This window comes from Macaca thibetana, chromosome 3 (genome assembly GCF_024542745.1).
Source record: "Macaca thibetana thibetana isolate TM-01 chromosome 3, ASM2454274v1, whole genome shotgun sequence".
NCBI classification, from domain to species: Eukaryota; Metazoa; Chordata; class Mammalia; order Primates; family Cercopithecidae; genus Macaca; species Macaca thibetana.
Window position 1 is genome coordinate 143384920 of NC_065580.1, and position 13398 is coordinate 143398317.

The 13398-nt window shown below is 47.3% G+C and overlaps 2 protein-coding genes and 1 non-coding gene across 10 annotated transcripts in view; 2 read left to right on the plus strand and 1 right to left on the minus strand.

The window, feature by feature from the left end:
* AIMP2 (aminoacyl tRNA synthetase complex interacting multifunctional protein 2) overlaps nt 1-7774 on the plus strand; it is a 344265-nt gene extending 336491 nt beyond the window's left edge. For both annotated transcript variants that reach the window (XM_050784150.1, XM_050784149.1), the window contains 2 exons: nt 1750-1981; nt 7245-7774. In XM_050784150.1, coding sequence (XP_050640107.1) covers nt 1750-1981; nt 7245-7633 — 621 coding nt within the window. In that variant the 3' untranslated portion in view covers nt 7634-7774. The remainder of the gene's footprint in view (nt 1-1749; nt 1982-7244) is intronic.
* On the plus strand, nt 517-652 carry LOC126951839 (small nucleolar RNA SNORA42/SNORA80 family). The gene has a single exon (XR_007724686.1). It is a non-coding gene; the product is annotated as a small nucleolar RNA SNORA42/SNORA80 family (small nucleolar RNA).
* EIF2AK1 (eukaryotic translation initiation factor 2 alpha kinase 1) overlaps nt 7595-13398 on the minus strand; it is a 41270-nt gene continuing 35466 nt past the window's right edge. For 3 of the 7 annotated variants that reach the window (XM_050783979.1, XM_050783980.1, XM_050783985.1), the window contains 2 exons: nt 13257-13339; nt 9014-11555 (listed from right to left, as the gene is read on the minus strand). In XM_050783979.1, coding sequence (XP_050639936.1) covers nt 11124-11555; nt 13257-13339 — 515 coding nt within the window. In that variant the 3' untranslated portion in view covers nt 9014-11123. Of the gene's footprint in view, nt 7688-8405; nt 11556-13256; nt 13340-13398 lie in introns of those variants that run through there. The other 4 variants (XM_050783983.1, XM_050783981.1, XM_050783984.1 and 1 more) reach the window with 3 other exon arrangements.

Sequence of the window (13398 nt, forward strand, 5' to 3'; positions counted from 1 at the left end):
TCCTCTAGAATGGGTGATAGAATAGCACGACTTAAAAGCCCTAAAAAATGCAAGCATTGTGGTGTCTCACCCAGGGCTGGGATATTTGGTAACCTCAGTACCTCTGCATTCATGTATTCCTTCCACTGCTCCCTCATTCATCCAGTACTTGTTGGCATGCACTGAGGACTCAGATGAGGCGCAACCAGGCCCTCAGGGAGCCGGAGCCTAGCAGATGAGTTTTTGAGCATGAGCAGCCATAACAGTCATTTCTCAGGGTGCTGGGGAGGCGTCTCAGAGCACGTGGTGCTCAAGATGAATTCTGATACCTCAGAAGACCCAGTGTCAAGTAATACAATATGTTCAGGGAACTGCAAGGCATTCCGCGTAGGCTGACGTGGGGGACATTGGTCAGGAGTAGCAGGCGGGGTACAGAAAGCCAAGGAGTTTGGCTGTGAGTGTTCACATCAGTGCATTCGTTATTACAAGTGAAAGTGTAGAAGAAATAAGAAAGTCTTTATCTAAAAAGGCTGTCATGCCTGGGTTTGGATTTATAACAGGCCCATCCCCCTGGACCTCTCATAGTGCCCCATGCCAGAGCAAACTGTGGCCCCGAACCATTGCTTGGCCTCTGTACCCATGGGCCACTGGCACTGAGGAGGGTTACCCAGTGGGAAAAAACAAGGCTATGAGTCTGAGCACTTCAGTTAACGCCTACTATGTTAGAATCTCCCCATCCCTCATCACCAATGATACCTTGAGCCAACACCCCTTCTTAAGGGGTTCTTCATGGAAACATCTTAACACAAATTGGCTGTGGTCAGCTGTTGGAAAGATTCAGTAGCTGGAATAATTGCAGGTTAAAAGGGACAAATAGAAGTGTCATTCCTGGCCGGGCGCGGTGGCTCAATTGGGAGGCCGAGATGGGCGGATCACGAGATCAGGAGATCGAGACCATCCTGGCTAACATAGTGAAACCCCATCTCTACTAAAAAATTTTAAAAACCTAGCCGGGCGAGGTGGCGGGCGCCTGTAGTCCCAGCTACTTGGGAGGCTGAGGCAGGAGAATGACATAAACCCGGGAGGCAGAGCTTGCAGTGAGCTGAGATCATGCCACTGCACTCCAGCCTGGGCGACAGAGCAAGACTCCGTCTCAAAAAAAAAAAAAAAAAAAAAAAAAGAAGTGTCATTCCTAGGCCAGGCACCATGGCTCCCATCTGTAATCCCAGCACTTTGGGAGGCCAAGACAGACAGGTCATTTGAGGTCAGGAGTTTGAGAACAGCCTGGGCAACATGGCAAAACCCCATCTCTACTAAAAATAATTTAAAAAAAAAATTAGCTGGGCGTGGTGGCAGGCACCTGTAGTCCCAGCCACTCAGGAAGCTGAGGCAGGAGAATCACTTGAACCTGGGGAGGCAGAGGTTGCAGGGAGCAGAGATCATCCACTGTACTCCAGCCTGTGTGACAGAGTGAGACTCTGTCTTCAAAAAAAAAAGAGTGTCATTTCTGATACGCTGTTTTATTTGACAGTGGAGTCAACTTTTTATTCGTTGGGGATAAGGGGGTGGAGTCAGCTCATATCCCAGCTCCACTCCATCCTGAGCGAGTGGCCTTGGAGAAGTTACTGGCTGCAACCTGGAGAAGATGCTAGTGCCTTCTTCATGGAAGTGGAGGAGTCAGATAACCCTGGTTAGGTTCTTAGACTCGCACCCGGCACAGTGGCACTCTCTGATTACTGTTATTCGTACATTGTCTTGCTCTTTCCCCAGGATTATGGGGCGCTGAAAGACATCGTGATCAACGCGAACCCGGCCTCCCCTCCCCTGTCCCTGCTCGTGTTGCACAGGCTGCTCTGTGAGCACTTCAGGGTCCTGTCCACGGTGCACACGCACTCCTCAGTCAAGAGTGTGCCTGAAAACCTTCTCAAGTGCTTTGGAGAACAGAATAAAAAACAGCCCCGCCAAGAGTATCAGCTGGGATTCACTTTAATTTGGAAGAATGGTAAGTAGATGGGACTGAGTCAAACTTACACACAGCTGCCCCTTGAACACCACGAGTTTGACCTGCATGAGTCCATTTACATGTGGATTTTTTTCTTTTCTTTTATTTTCTTTTTGAGACAGAGTCTCACTGTGTCACCCAGGCTGAAGTGCAGTGGCACAATCTTGGCTCACTGCAACTTCCACCTCTGGGTTCAAGCGATTATCCTGCCTCAGCCTCCTGAGTAGCAGGCATTATAGGCGCGTGCCACCATGCCCAGCTAATTTTTTTCATGTTTTTAATAGAGACGGTTTCACCACGTTGGTCAGGCTGGTCTCAAACTCCTGACCTCGTGATCCACCTGCCTTGGCCTCCCAAAGTGCTGGAATTACAGGCGTGAGCCACCGTGCCTGGGCCTCGTGGATTTTTTTTCAAATAACTATCTTGGAAAATTTTTTGGAGATTTGCAACAATTTGAAAATACTGGCAGACAAACCACATAGCCTAGAAATATCAAATCAAGGCTGTGCGCGGTTGCTCACGCCTGTAATCCCAGCTCTTTGTAAGGTGAAGGCAGGCGGATCACAAGGTCAGGAGTTCGAGACCAACCTGACCAACATGGTGAAACCCCGTCTCTACTAAAAATACAAAACTTAGCCAGGTGTGGTAGCGGGTACCTGTAATCCCAGCTACTCGGGAGGTGGAGGCAGGAGAATCTCTTGAACCCAGGAGGTGGAGGTTGCAGCCAGCCAAGATCACGCCATTGTACTCCAGCCTGGGCGACAGAACAAGACTCCATCTCAAAAAAAAAAAAAAAATCAAAACAAGAAAAAGCTATGAGGCATAAAATATTTACATACTAGTCTATTTAATTTGCTACCACAAAATGTACACAAATCTATTTTAAGAAGTTAAAATGTATCAAAACTTACACACACACTATACATGGCACCACCTGCAGTTGAGAGAAATGTAAACAAACGTGAAGATGAGCATGAAATCCCAACTGCGTAACATTAACATTACAGAACAAACATACTGTACTGCTGGAATAATTTAACAGCCACCTCAAGCATGGGGAGTGTCTGCTTCATTCTGCTTCAGACACCCCGTGACACCAGTCATCTCGGTGTGAGCAGCTAATTCACCTCTCCAGGAAATTGCATGTTGCAGTCAAAAGCGATCTCTTGGGAGGCCAAGGCGGGTGGATCACGAGGTCAGGAGATCGAGACCATCCTGGCTAACACGGTGAAACCCCGTCTCTACTAAAAAATACAAAAAAAATTAGCCGAGCGTGGTGGCGGGCGCCTGTGGTCCCAGCTGCGCGGGAGGCTGAGGCAGGAGAATGGCATGAACCTGGGAGGCGGAGCTTGCAGTGAGCCGAGATTGCACTACAGCACTCCAGCCTGGGCGACAGAGCGAGACTCCGTCTCAAAAAAAAAGTGATCTCTTGAGGTTCTTGGGTATTTTTCATCATGTTTTGGGTATGTTTCCATCGTGCATTGCCATAAACCTTGACTAACACTGTGGGGCACTTACAAAGTGTCTCTTGTGATACTGAAAAAGTGCTCCCAAGAAGCAGAGAAAAGCCATGATATTACATGAAAAAGTTGAATTGCTTATATGTATCAGAGGTCTGCAGCTGCCTCTTCAAGATAAATGAATTCAGTGTAAGAACCATTGTTTTAAAAAAACGGAAATTTTCGGTCAGGCACAGTGGCTTACGCCTGTAATCCCAGCACTTTGGGAGGCCAAGGCAGGCGGATCACGAGGTCAAGAGATCAAGATCATCCTGGCCAACATGGTGAAACCCTGTCTCTACTAAAAATACAAAAATTAGCTGGGCTTGGTGGTGTGTGGCTGTAGTCCCAGCTACTCAGGAGGCTGAGGCAGGAGGATCACTTAAACCTGGGAGGTGGAGGTTGCAGTGAGCCGAGATTGCACCACTGCACTCCAGCCTGGTGACACAGCAAGACTCCGTCTCAAAAAAAAAAAAAAAGGGAAATTCATGAAGGCATCACTATAGCTGTACCAGGAGGTGCAAAAACCTTGCACATTTTGCAAAATACCTATTTATCTTGTATTGAAAATGTAGCTTTTGGCCGGGTACGGTGGTTCATTCCTGTAATCCCAGCACTTTGGGAGGCCAAGGTGGGTGGATCACCTGAGATCAGGAGTTCGAGACCAGCCTGACCAATACGGTGAAACCCCATCTCTACTAAAAGCACAAAAATGAGCCCGGCATGGTGACCTTCACCTGTAGTCCCAGCTACTCGGGAGACTGAGACAGGAGAATCGCTTGAACCCAGGAGGCAGAGGTTGCAGTGAGGCAAGTTCGTGCCAGTACACTCCAGCCTGGGCTACAGAGTGAGACTCCATCTCAAAAAAAAAAAAGAAAAGAAAATGCAGCTTTTATGTGGGGTGCAGGATTCCTGTTAGAAAGGCATACCTATAGACTCTCATATGATTTGAGAAAAACCAAAGTCATTATATGACAACTTGAAGCCAAAGGAAGGTGAAAGATCTAAAGCTGGAGAGTTTAATGCCAGCAAACGATGGTTTGATAATTTTAGGAAAAGGTTTGGCTTTTAAAAATGTCAAGATAACAGGAGAAGCAGCTTCTGCTAACCAAGAGGCAGCAGACAAGTTCCCAGATGCCATTAAGAAAATCATGGAGGAGAAAGGATACCTGTGTCAACACGTTTTTAATGCAGACAAAACTGCCCTAATCTGGGGCGGGGGCGGGGAACCACAAAGGACATTTATTAGTAAAGAAGAGAAGTGAGTCCCAGAATTGAAGGCAGGGAGGGCTAGGCTAACCCTCCTGTTTTGTGCAGGTGCAGCTGTGTTTATGATCAGGAGAGCTCTTACCTGTAAAGCTGCTAACACCCAAGACTTCACGGGAAAAGATAAACACAGCTGCTCGTCTTTTGGTCGTACAACGCCTGGACGAGAACCCTTTTTCTGGATTAATTCCATTGATGCCTTGTCCCTGAAGTCAGGATGTACCTTGCCAGTAAGGGACACCTTTGAAAGTTCTTCAATGCTCCAGTCACTCAGAGCCCCATGAGTTAACACCAAGGGTGTCAAAGCCATCTACTTGCCCCCTAACACAACATGGATCAAAAAGTCGTAAGAACCTTTGAGTCTCATTACACACAGTATTCTGTGAAAGAATTGTCAGTGCTATGAAAGAGAACCCTGGCTAGACATGCCTGTAATCCCAGCTACTTGGGAGGCTGAGGCAGGAGAATTGCTTGAACGCGGGAGGTGGAGGTTGTACTGAGATCGTGCCACTGCACTCCAGCCTGGGTGACAGAGCAAGACTCCATCTCAAAACAAAAAGCAAAAGAGAGAGAACCCTGATAGAACATCTTGAAGAGTCTGGAAGGATTACATCATTGAAGAGGCCATCGTTGTATACAAAGCTGTGAAAGCCATCACGGTGAAACAGTACATTCCTGCTGGAGAAACCTGTGTCCAGATGTGCGTGACTTCATAGGATCTACGACAGCCAAGGAAACCAAGAAATAGATCACAGATGGGGCAAAAGTGGGTGGTGAAGAGTTTCAGGGTACAGATCTTGGAGAAATTCAGGGGCTGACAGACACTGCACAGAAGAGTTAACATAAGACAGCTTAATGGGGAGAAGTGTTTCCAAGCCAGTGCCAGATGTTGAGGAAGAAGACCTAGGAGAAGCCAGGCTGGAAAACAGATTTCCATTAGACAGTCTGGGAGAAGGCTTCTGATCATTCGAGGCTGCTTTTGACTTCTTTTATGACCTGGAGTCTTCTATGATACAAGCAATGAAACTAAAGCAAACGGTGGAAGGGTTCATGCTGCATGGAACTATTTTTAGAGAAATCAAAAGGCAAACAGTCAGACAAATTATGATGTATTTCCCTAAAGCTACACCGTGCTTGCCTCTCCTCCTTTCCTGCCTCCCTTTCTACCGCTGCCACCCAAGACAGCAAGACCAACCCCTCTTCCTCAGTGACATGGGCAGTGGGATGAAGACCTTTAAGATGATCCGCTTCAACTTAATGAATAGTAAATTCATTATCCTTTTCTTTTTAAGAGGCAGGGTCTTGCTATGTCACCCAGGCTGGAATGCAGTGGTACGGTCACAGCTCACCACAGCCTCAACCTTCTGGGCTCAAGTGATCCTCCCACCTCAGCCTCCCAAGCAGCAGGGACTACAGGTGTGAGCCACCATGCCCAGCATCCTTATTATTTTCTTAACATTTTCTCAAGTTTATTGTAAGAATATAGCATATGATATATAGACCATACAAAGTGTGTGAATCAACTGTCATAGGTAAGGCTTCCCATCAGTAGTAGGCTGTTAGTGCTTACGATTTGGAGGAGTCAAAAGTTTTATGTGGATTTTCGCTGCACAGCAGTGGGGAGCCAGTGCCCCTAACCCCCACACTGTTCAAGGGTCAGCTGTACTATGAGATGTGCAACATGGTTTTGATATGAGGCAGCAAGGGGTTAGGACATTGTGTGGCATACCGGCCATACAGCGATTTGCATCAGGTCAGATATTCTAAGTCTAAGAAGCCTGTGGGGTAGTTCTAGAGGAGGAGCAGAGATGAAGCACTGCAAAGATGCCCTTGTTCCTCTGTAAAGTTTAGGGTCTCTGAGTGAGACACAGCTCAAGTTGGGACTGTGAGCCTTGGAGGAAGGGGGTTCTGTCCAACCAGGCAAAGCAGGGGAGTCATGGCTATCACAGCCATCTTGCCCTCACATTCTAGAACTTACTATCATAGGGACATTGAAATTATCTTCTCATATGGCCACATAAAGATAGGATGTCATGTACTCACTATCCCACGGATGTATGCCCCTTCTGGTTATGCTGATATGGAAGGAAGCGAGTTCATGTCATTCATACCTTAACTGCCCTCAGCCTCACAGAAAGCGATTATGAGGCCAAGAGCCTGGGAGATGCAACTCCTGTGTTTCCAGCCCTCAGCCCCCAAATCCTTAGGCAGCAGGGATTGGAGCAGGTGGTCTGAGGTCCCTTCCAGCTTCAGAACTGTCATAATCAAATACCAGGAATGGCTCTTTGGTTACTTTTTTAACATAGTTTGCACTTAAACCTTTTTCAGTATTAAGCATCTTAAGAGACTGACTGAAAATGTGATGTTCTTCTTGAAAACACCCTTTCCCGTGTCATCAGTCTGTGGTGTTTGGTGACTGTCCCCTTCCCCATTGTGCGAGTACTTCCCTCACACGGCTGCTCTGGTGATGCTACCTTGCGTGTGTTTTTTCTTTTCAGTGCCGAAGACGCAGATGAAATTCAGCGTCCAGACGATGTGCCCCATCGAAGGAGAAGGGAACATTGCACGTTTCTTGTTCTCTCTGTTTGGCCAGAAGCATAATGCTGTCAACGCAACCCTTATAGATAGCTGGGTAGATATCGCGATTTTTCAGTTAAAAGAGGGAAGCAGTAAAGAAAAAGCCGCTGTTTTCCGTTCTATGAACTCAGCTCTTGGGAAGAGCCCTTGGCTCGCTGGGAATGAACTCACCGTAGCAGACGTGGTGCTGTGGTCTGTGCTCCAGCAGACCGGAGGCTGCAGTGTGACAGTGCCAGCCAACGTGCAGAGGTGGATGAGGTCTTGTGAAAACCTGGCTCCTTTTAACACGGCCCTCAAGCTCCTTAAGTGAATTCCGTTACCGATTTTAAAGAGTTTAGATTTTAAGAATGGTGCTCTTTCATGCCTATTATCAGTAAGGGGACTTGTATTAGAGTCAAAGTCTTTTTATTTAGGCCAGTTGTCAAATGTCAATAAAAGCATCATGTAATTTGTGGTTTTCATTTTATTTAAAATTCAGCAAAATCATATGCCATCTACCGTGATGACTGCCAACTCCATGGCAGACCCTTTCTGGGATTCAAAAACCACTTCAGATCGCTGCCTCTGAGGGATGTACAGATTGGCTGGGGAGTTGAATGCTACAATGAAGGAGGAAGTACCGGGGAACAGTGCAGGGCAAAGGTGGGAAAGAGATCTGAGCTGCCTGGAGATCACCTGGGGTGAGGAGTACAAAGCTTTGCAAGGGTGTGGTTTTGGAATGACGCTAAATTGAAGGTGGAGAGAACAGATAAAAAGATTGGAAGTTGCGGCCGGACGCGGTAGCTCACGCCTGTAATCCCAGCACTTTGGGAGGCTGAGGCAGGCAGATCACGAGGTCAGGAGATCCAGACCATCTTGGCTAACCCAGTGAAACCCCATCTCTACTAAAAGTACAAAAAAATTAGCCGGGTGTGGTGGTGGGCGCCTGTAGTCCCAGCTACTCGGGAGGCTGAGGCAGAAGAATGGCATGAACCGGGGAGGCGGAGCTTGCAGTGAACCGAGATCGCGCCACTGCACTCCAGCCTGGGCGACAGAGACTCCATCCCCCCAAAAAAAAAACAATTGGAAGTTGCACACTGTATACCGTTAAGAAGTTGAGCTTTTATCTTAGAGGCAGCAAAAGGTTTGGAGCCAAGGAATGAAATGATCAGGCGTCCTTCAGGTAATGAACTTGGCTGCAGTGTGAAAGGGGTAGGAAGACTGGCAGCTGTCAAAACTGGAACAGTCCAGTGAGTATGTGCAGGCCTCGGCTTGGGCAGTGACAGGGGCACACGTCAATTTCTGTGGTAGAACCTTCTAGAGAAAGACCAGACAGAGGGTCAACAGAGTTGAAAGGAAAAAATAATTGAGGATAAGGTCCAAGTTTTTTGTTTCATAGACCATTTAGGTAGGAAATTCAGGAAAAGAAGCTTGTGAGGCAGGAAAGGAAGGAGCACCAGCTTGGGGCACTCTGACATCTTTAAAAAGTCTTGTAAAGGCTTACTAAATACAACTAAGAATTATACCAACTATACCCTAATGAAGATTAAAAATTTACATTCCAGTTAACTACCTTAAAAGTTAAGTCCACTTTCATCCTACAGATACAGCCTGAGGAAGGTTAGACAGGTACGCCCCCATCCTTTCCGTCATCCCTCACCCCTTTGTCTTGAGAAAGGAGGTTTAGCTGCTTCTTTAGTTCTGCAATTTCTTTTTCTTGCTCTATTATCTTCATCTGTAGAGTGAAGTTAACCTGTAAGGAGAAAATATTTTAAACTCCATTAAAATAACTTACTACTTTTTTTTTTTTTTTTTTTTTTTTTTTGAGACAGAGTCTCACTCTGTCGCCCAGGCTGGAGTGCAGTGGCGCGATCTCGGTTCACTGCAGCTCCACCTCCCGGGTTCACGCCATTCTCCTGCCTCAGCCTCCAGAGAAGCTAGGACTACAGGCGCCCGCCACCATGCCTGGCTAATTTTTTGTATTTTTAGTAGAGACAAGGTTTCACCATGTTAGCCAGGATGGTCTCAATCTCCTGACCTAGTGATCTGCCCACCTCAGCCTCCCAAAGTGCTGGAATTACAGGCGTGAGCCACCGTGCCTGGACTGTTTTTCCCCCCGGACCTGTTTTTTGTTTGTTTTGAGACAATCTTGCTGTTGCCCAGGCTGGAGTACAGTGGCATGATCTCGGCTCACTGCAACCTGTGCCTCCCCAGTTCAAGCTATTCTCGTGCCTCAGCCACCCAAGTAGCTGGGATTACAGGCGCTCTCGTACAAGCCCAGCTAGTTTCTGTATTTTTAGTAGAGATGGGGTTTCGCCATGTTGGCCAGACTGGTCTTGAACTCCTGACCTCAATTACCACCTGCCTCAACCCTCCAAAGTGCTGGGATTACAGGCATGAGCCACCACACCCAGCCAAGGTTTCATTTTACACAAAAAACTTTTGCAAGACAGTAGAAATCCTAAATAACTATGGTTATAAATACTAAATAACTATGGTCTCTAATAGCTGTCTTAACTGAGCATTAGAAAATCCCCTTCATGTGTGAAGATAAATGTTTATACTTAGTTTTAAGAACCACATCTGTAGCTGGGCGTGGTGGCTCACAACTGGCTAATTTTTGTATTTTTAGTAGAGACAGGGTTTCACCATGTTGGTCAGGCTGGTCTTGAACTCCTGACCTCATGATCCGCCTGCATCGGCCTCCCAAAGGGATGGGATTACAGGCGTGAGCCACCGCGCCTGGTGCTTATAATTCTTAGAGTAGACAGGTGGTAGGGAGTCAACCTGCTTACGTGGACAGTGAATACAAGCGTGCTACTGGCATTCAACCTAGTGCTTGATACAGTCAGGGAACTCTGAGAATGGGTTTAAATATTTTGTTTGCACCAATAGGAGTCTAAGCTCAACTATTCACTGAAACAGGATTCACTATTTATTTTGAGACGGAGTCTCGCTTTGTAGCCCAGGCTGGAGTGCAGTGGTGTGATCTCGGCTCACTGCAACCTTCACCTCCTGGGTTCAAGTGATTCTCCTGCCTCAGCCTCCTGAGGAGGTGGGATTACAGGTGTGTACCACCATGGCCGGCTAATTTTTGTACTTTTAGTAGACAGGGGCTTTCACCATGTTGGCCAGGCTGGTCTCGAACTCCTGACATCAGGCAATCTTCCCACCTCGGCCTCCCAAAATCCCATGCCTGGGATTATAGCATGAGCCACCCCGCCCGGCCAGGATTCACAATTTAAACAAATTCTATTTTAAGCTTCATATTTTCCTCAGCATTAAAAAGAAAAACATGTACAGAGACCATGTCCAGGGCAGCAGCTGCAGCCAGACCCCCACACCAGGCCACCCCTGCCTCTCCTGGGTGGTCTGCAGTGGCTGTGTACTGTGCAGGGAAGGCAGCAGCCCCCCTGGGGCACACTCTTCAGCACGACCCAGGGAGGTGCCAGGATTTTCTACAACCCGAAATTCTGAGAGTGCTAAACTCATCAGTGACCAAAACACCCTCAAGGGACCCGCCCACCACTTCAGCGCTCACCAACCCTGCCAGTGATGAGCCCCCGACAGACACCTAGACAGCCCATAACAGCAGGCAGGTGGTGAAGAGTCAGACTTTGACAGGGACATTTAAAGGCCCAGCCATCAGAAGGGGCAAACCCGAGGGGCCCCTCCGGCCTTTCTGGGGAAGAGTCACACCCACCAGGCCTCAGGAAGCTTTCCTACCCGGCCTTAGCTGTGGGGTTGGCCCCCGGCCCTCCACTCCTCTTTGTGAACACCAGCAGATACCTCCTGTGCCTGCTGGGGCCAGAGCTGCTACCCTAAGGGGAGTGAGTCCTGCGAGCACACCCTGCAGGTGAGTAGCAGCAAGTGGATGAGAACAAATAGGCCCCGCCTCCAGAACCATCATCTGCCTCTTCCACCCCCAGCCTCCAGGGGCACCACCCACCCCTTCCTTCCCCAAGAGAGGAAATAAAAACCATCTTCACTCCAGGTCCAAGAAAAACAAAAGCACATACATTTCCAGAAGTTTGGAAAAGTTCGCTCTGCAGCAGCTGAACAGCAGATGGTCTCTGCGATGAGTTCCTTCTCGTTAAGTGCTGGATATACTTGGCTTGCACTGGACATCTTTTACTGAGGGATTCCGGCAACTGACCAGTTCTTAAACCTGTTAGAACTTCTGCTCGCTCCATTTCTGTTCCAAATGGCTGAAAGAGCTCTAGCAGGATCACACCCAAGCTGTACATATCTGACTGGAAAAAGAAAAAAAGGGGGAACTCAGTACTGAAATACAGAGTGAGAAGAACGTTTCCATTTCCGTGTTCCACCCTCCAAACAGGAGAGGGTTTCTAAGAATGAGGATATACAGTCACCCACAAGGAAGGGAACAGAGCAGGATGGCTCATCAGAGACAGGGACTTTCACAACCCCAAAAAGGGGCATCCGTGGGCACGCAGAATGGATGGTCAGGTGGAGGGCAGGGATAATCCCCACCCACAGCAGTCACGACCATACAACTGTCTTCAGCACCCCGTAACAATCCAGGCCTGACCCAGGGAGAGGGACATGAGCTCACGCCTGCTAGTGTCAGCTGCGGGGAAGCCATAGTGGGTCGCGGGTTCTCCTCCAGTCTCACCTCTGCCTCCACTCATACTTACCAAGTGTCCTTGGTGACATTTAACAAACTGCATAAAATCTGTGATACTACTCCTAAAAACAGATTTTTTTAGAAAGGTCTTCACTAGACAAGATTTTAGGGGCAGCCATCATTTTTTCTGACAGCTCTTTCCCAATCACTAAAAAGCTCAAGGAGCCATCAAAAGGAAGAAAATTTTACTAGGCTGTTGTTTTGAAAAATGGATTTTAGCATTTCTTCAAGGAACAATGGGGATTCAAACTTTACAGCATGTTCATTCTATTTCAAGGGGAGTCAAGGGGCAGGCTTCCCCTCGGCGTTTATTCACCGAAGCCTGAAAAAAAAAACAATTAGAAGAAAGGCTAAACACAGGCTTCCATGAATTCTAGCTTCCTGAGGTGAACAGTGATGTTTTAAAGGGAAAGCTCATTTCAAAATCGATTTAGGCCAGGTGCAGTGGTTCATGCCTGTAATCCCAGCACTTGGGAGGCCAAGGGAGGAGAATCATTTGAGGCCAGGAGTTTGAGATCAACCTGGACAAAGCAAGACCCCATCTCTACAAATATATATATATATATATATATATATATATATTTTTTTTTTTTTTTTAAATTAGCTGGGTGTGGTGGCACAACTCTTGAAGTCACAGCTACACGGGAGGCTGAGGTGAGAGGATCACTTGAGCCCAGGAGTTGGAGGCTGCCATGAGCTATGATGACACCACTGCGATCCAACCTGGGCAACAGAGTAAGACCCTGTCTCAAAAACAACAAATGAACAAACAAAAACAATGTGTGACACCTGTGGATTTTGAAATGGTAAAGTATGCAACACAGATTCTACTGAAAAGTGAGGCTTCTTCTTAGGGCAATTTGAGCCACTTAATAATCTAGAGTACTTGGTTATCTCCAAAAACATCTCTATGACAGAGCTTCTGCATTTCATTGTACTGTTTTTTTTCTTTTTTTGAGACGGAGTTTTGATCTTGTCATCCAGGCTGGAGTGCAATGGTGCGATCTCGGCTCACTGCAACCTCCGCCTCCTGGATTCAAACGATTCTCATGCTTCAGCCTCCAGAGTAGCTGGGACTACAGGCATGTGCCATCGCACACAGCTAATTTTTGTATTTTTAGTAGAGACAGGGTTTCACCATGTTGACCAGGCTGGTCTTGAACTCCTGACCTCTGGTGATCCACCCACCTCGGCCTTCCAAAGTGCTGGGATTACAGGCGTGAGCCACTGCGCCCGGCCCTGTACTGTTTGTTATTTACGACTGCCAAATAAGTTGGATGAAAGGACAGAAAGCAACAAATACTACCTTGGCATCATACTCAGATCCTTCCAACTGTTCAGGTGAAGCATACAGACAAGTACCCACTCTGGACGTATGTGTTGGTGTTCCTATCATTTCAAAAGTCACATATTAAACATTGCAGTGTTAGCATTGTCAACATTAAATA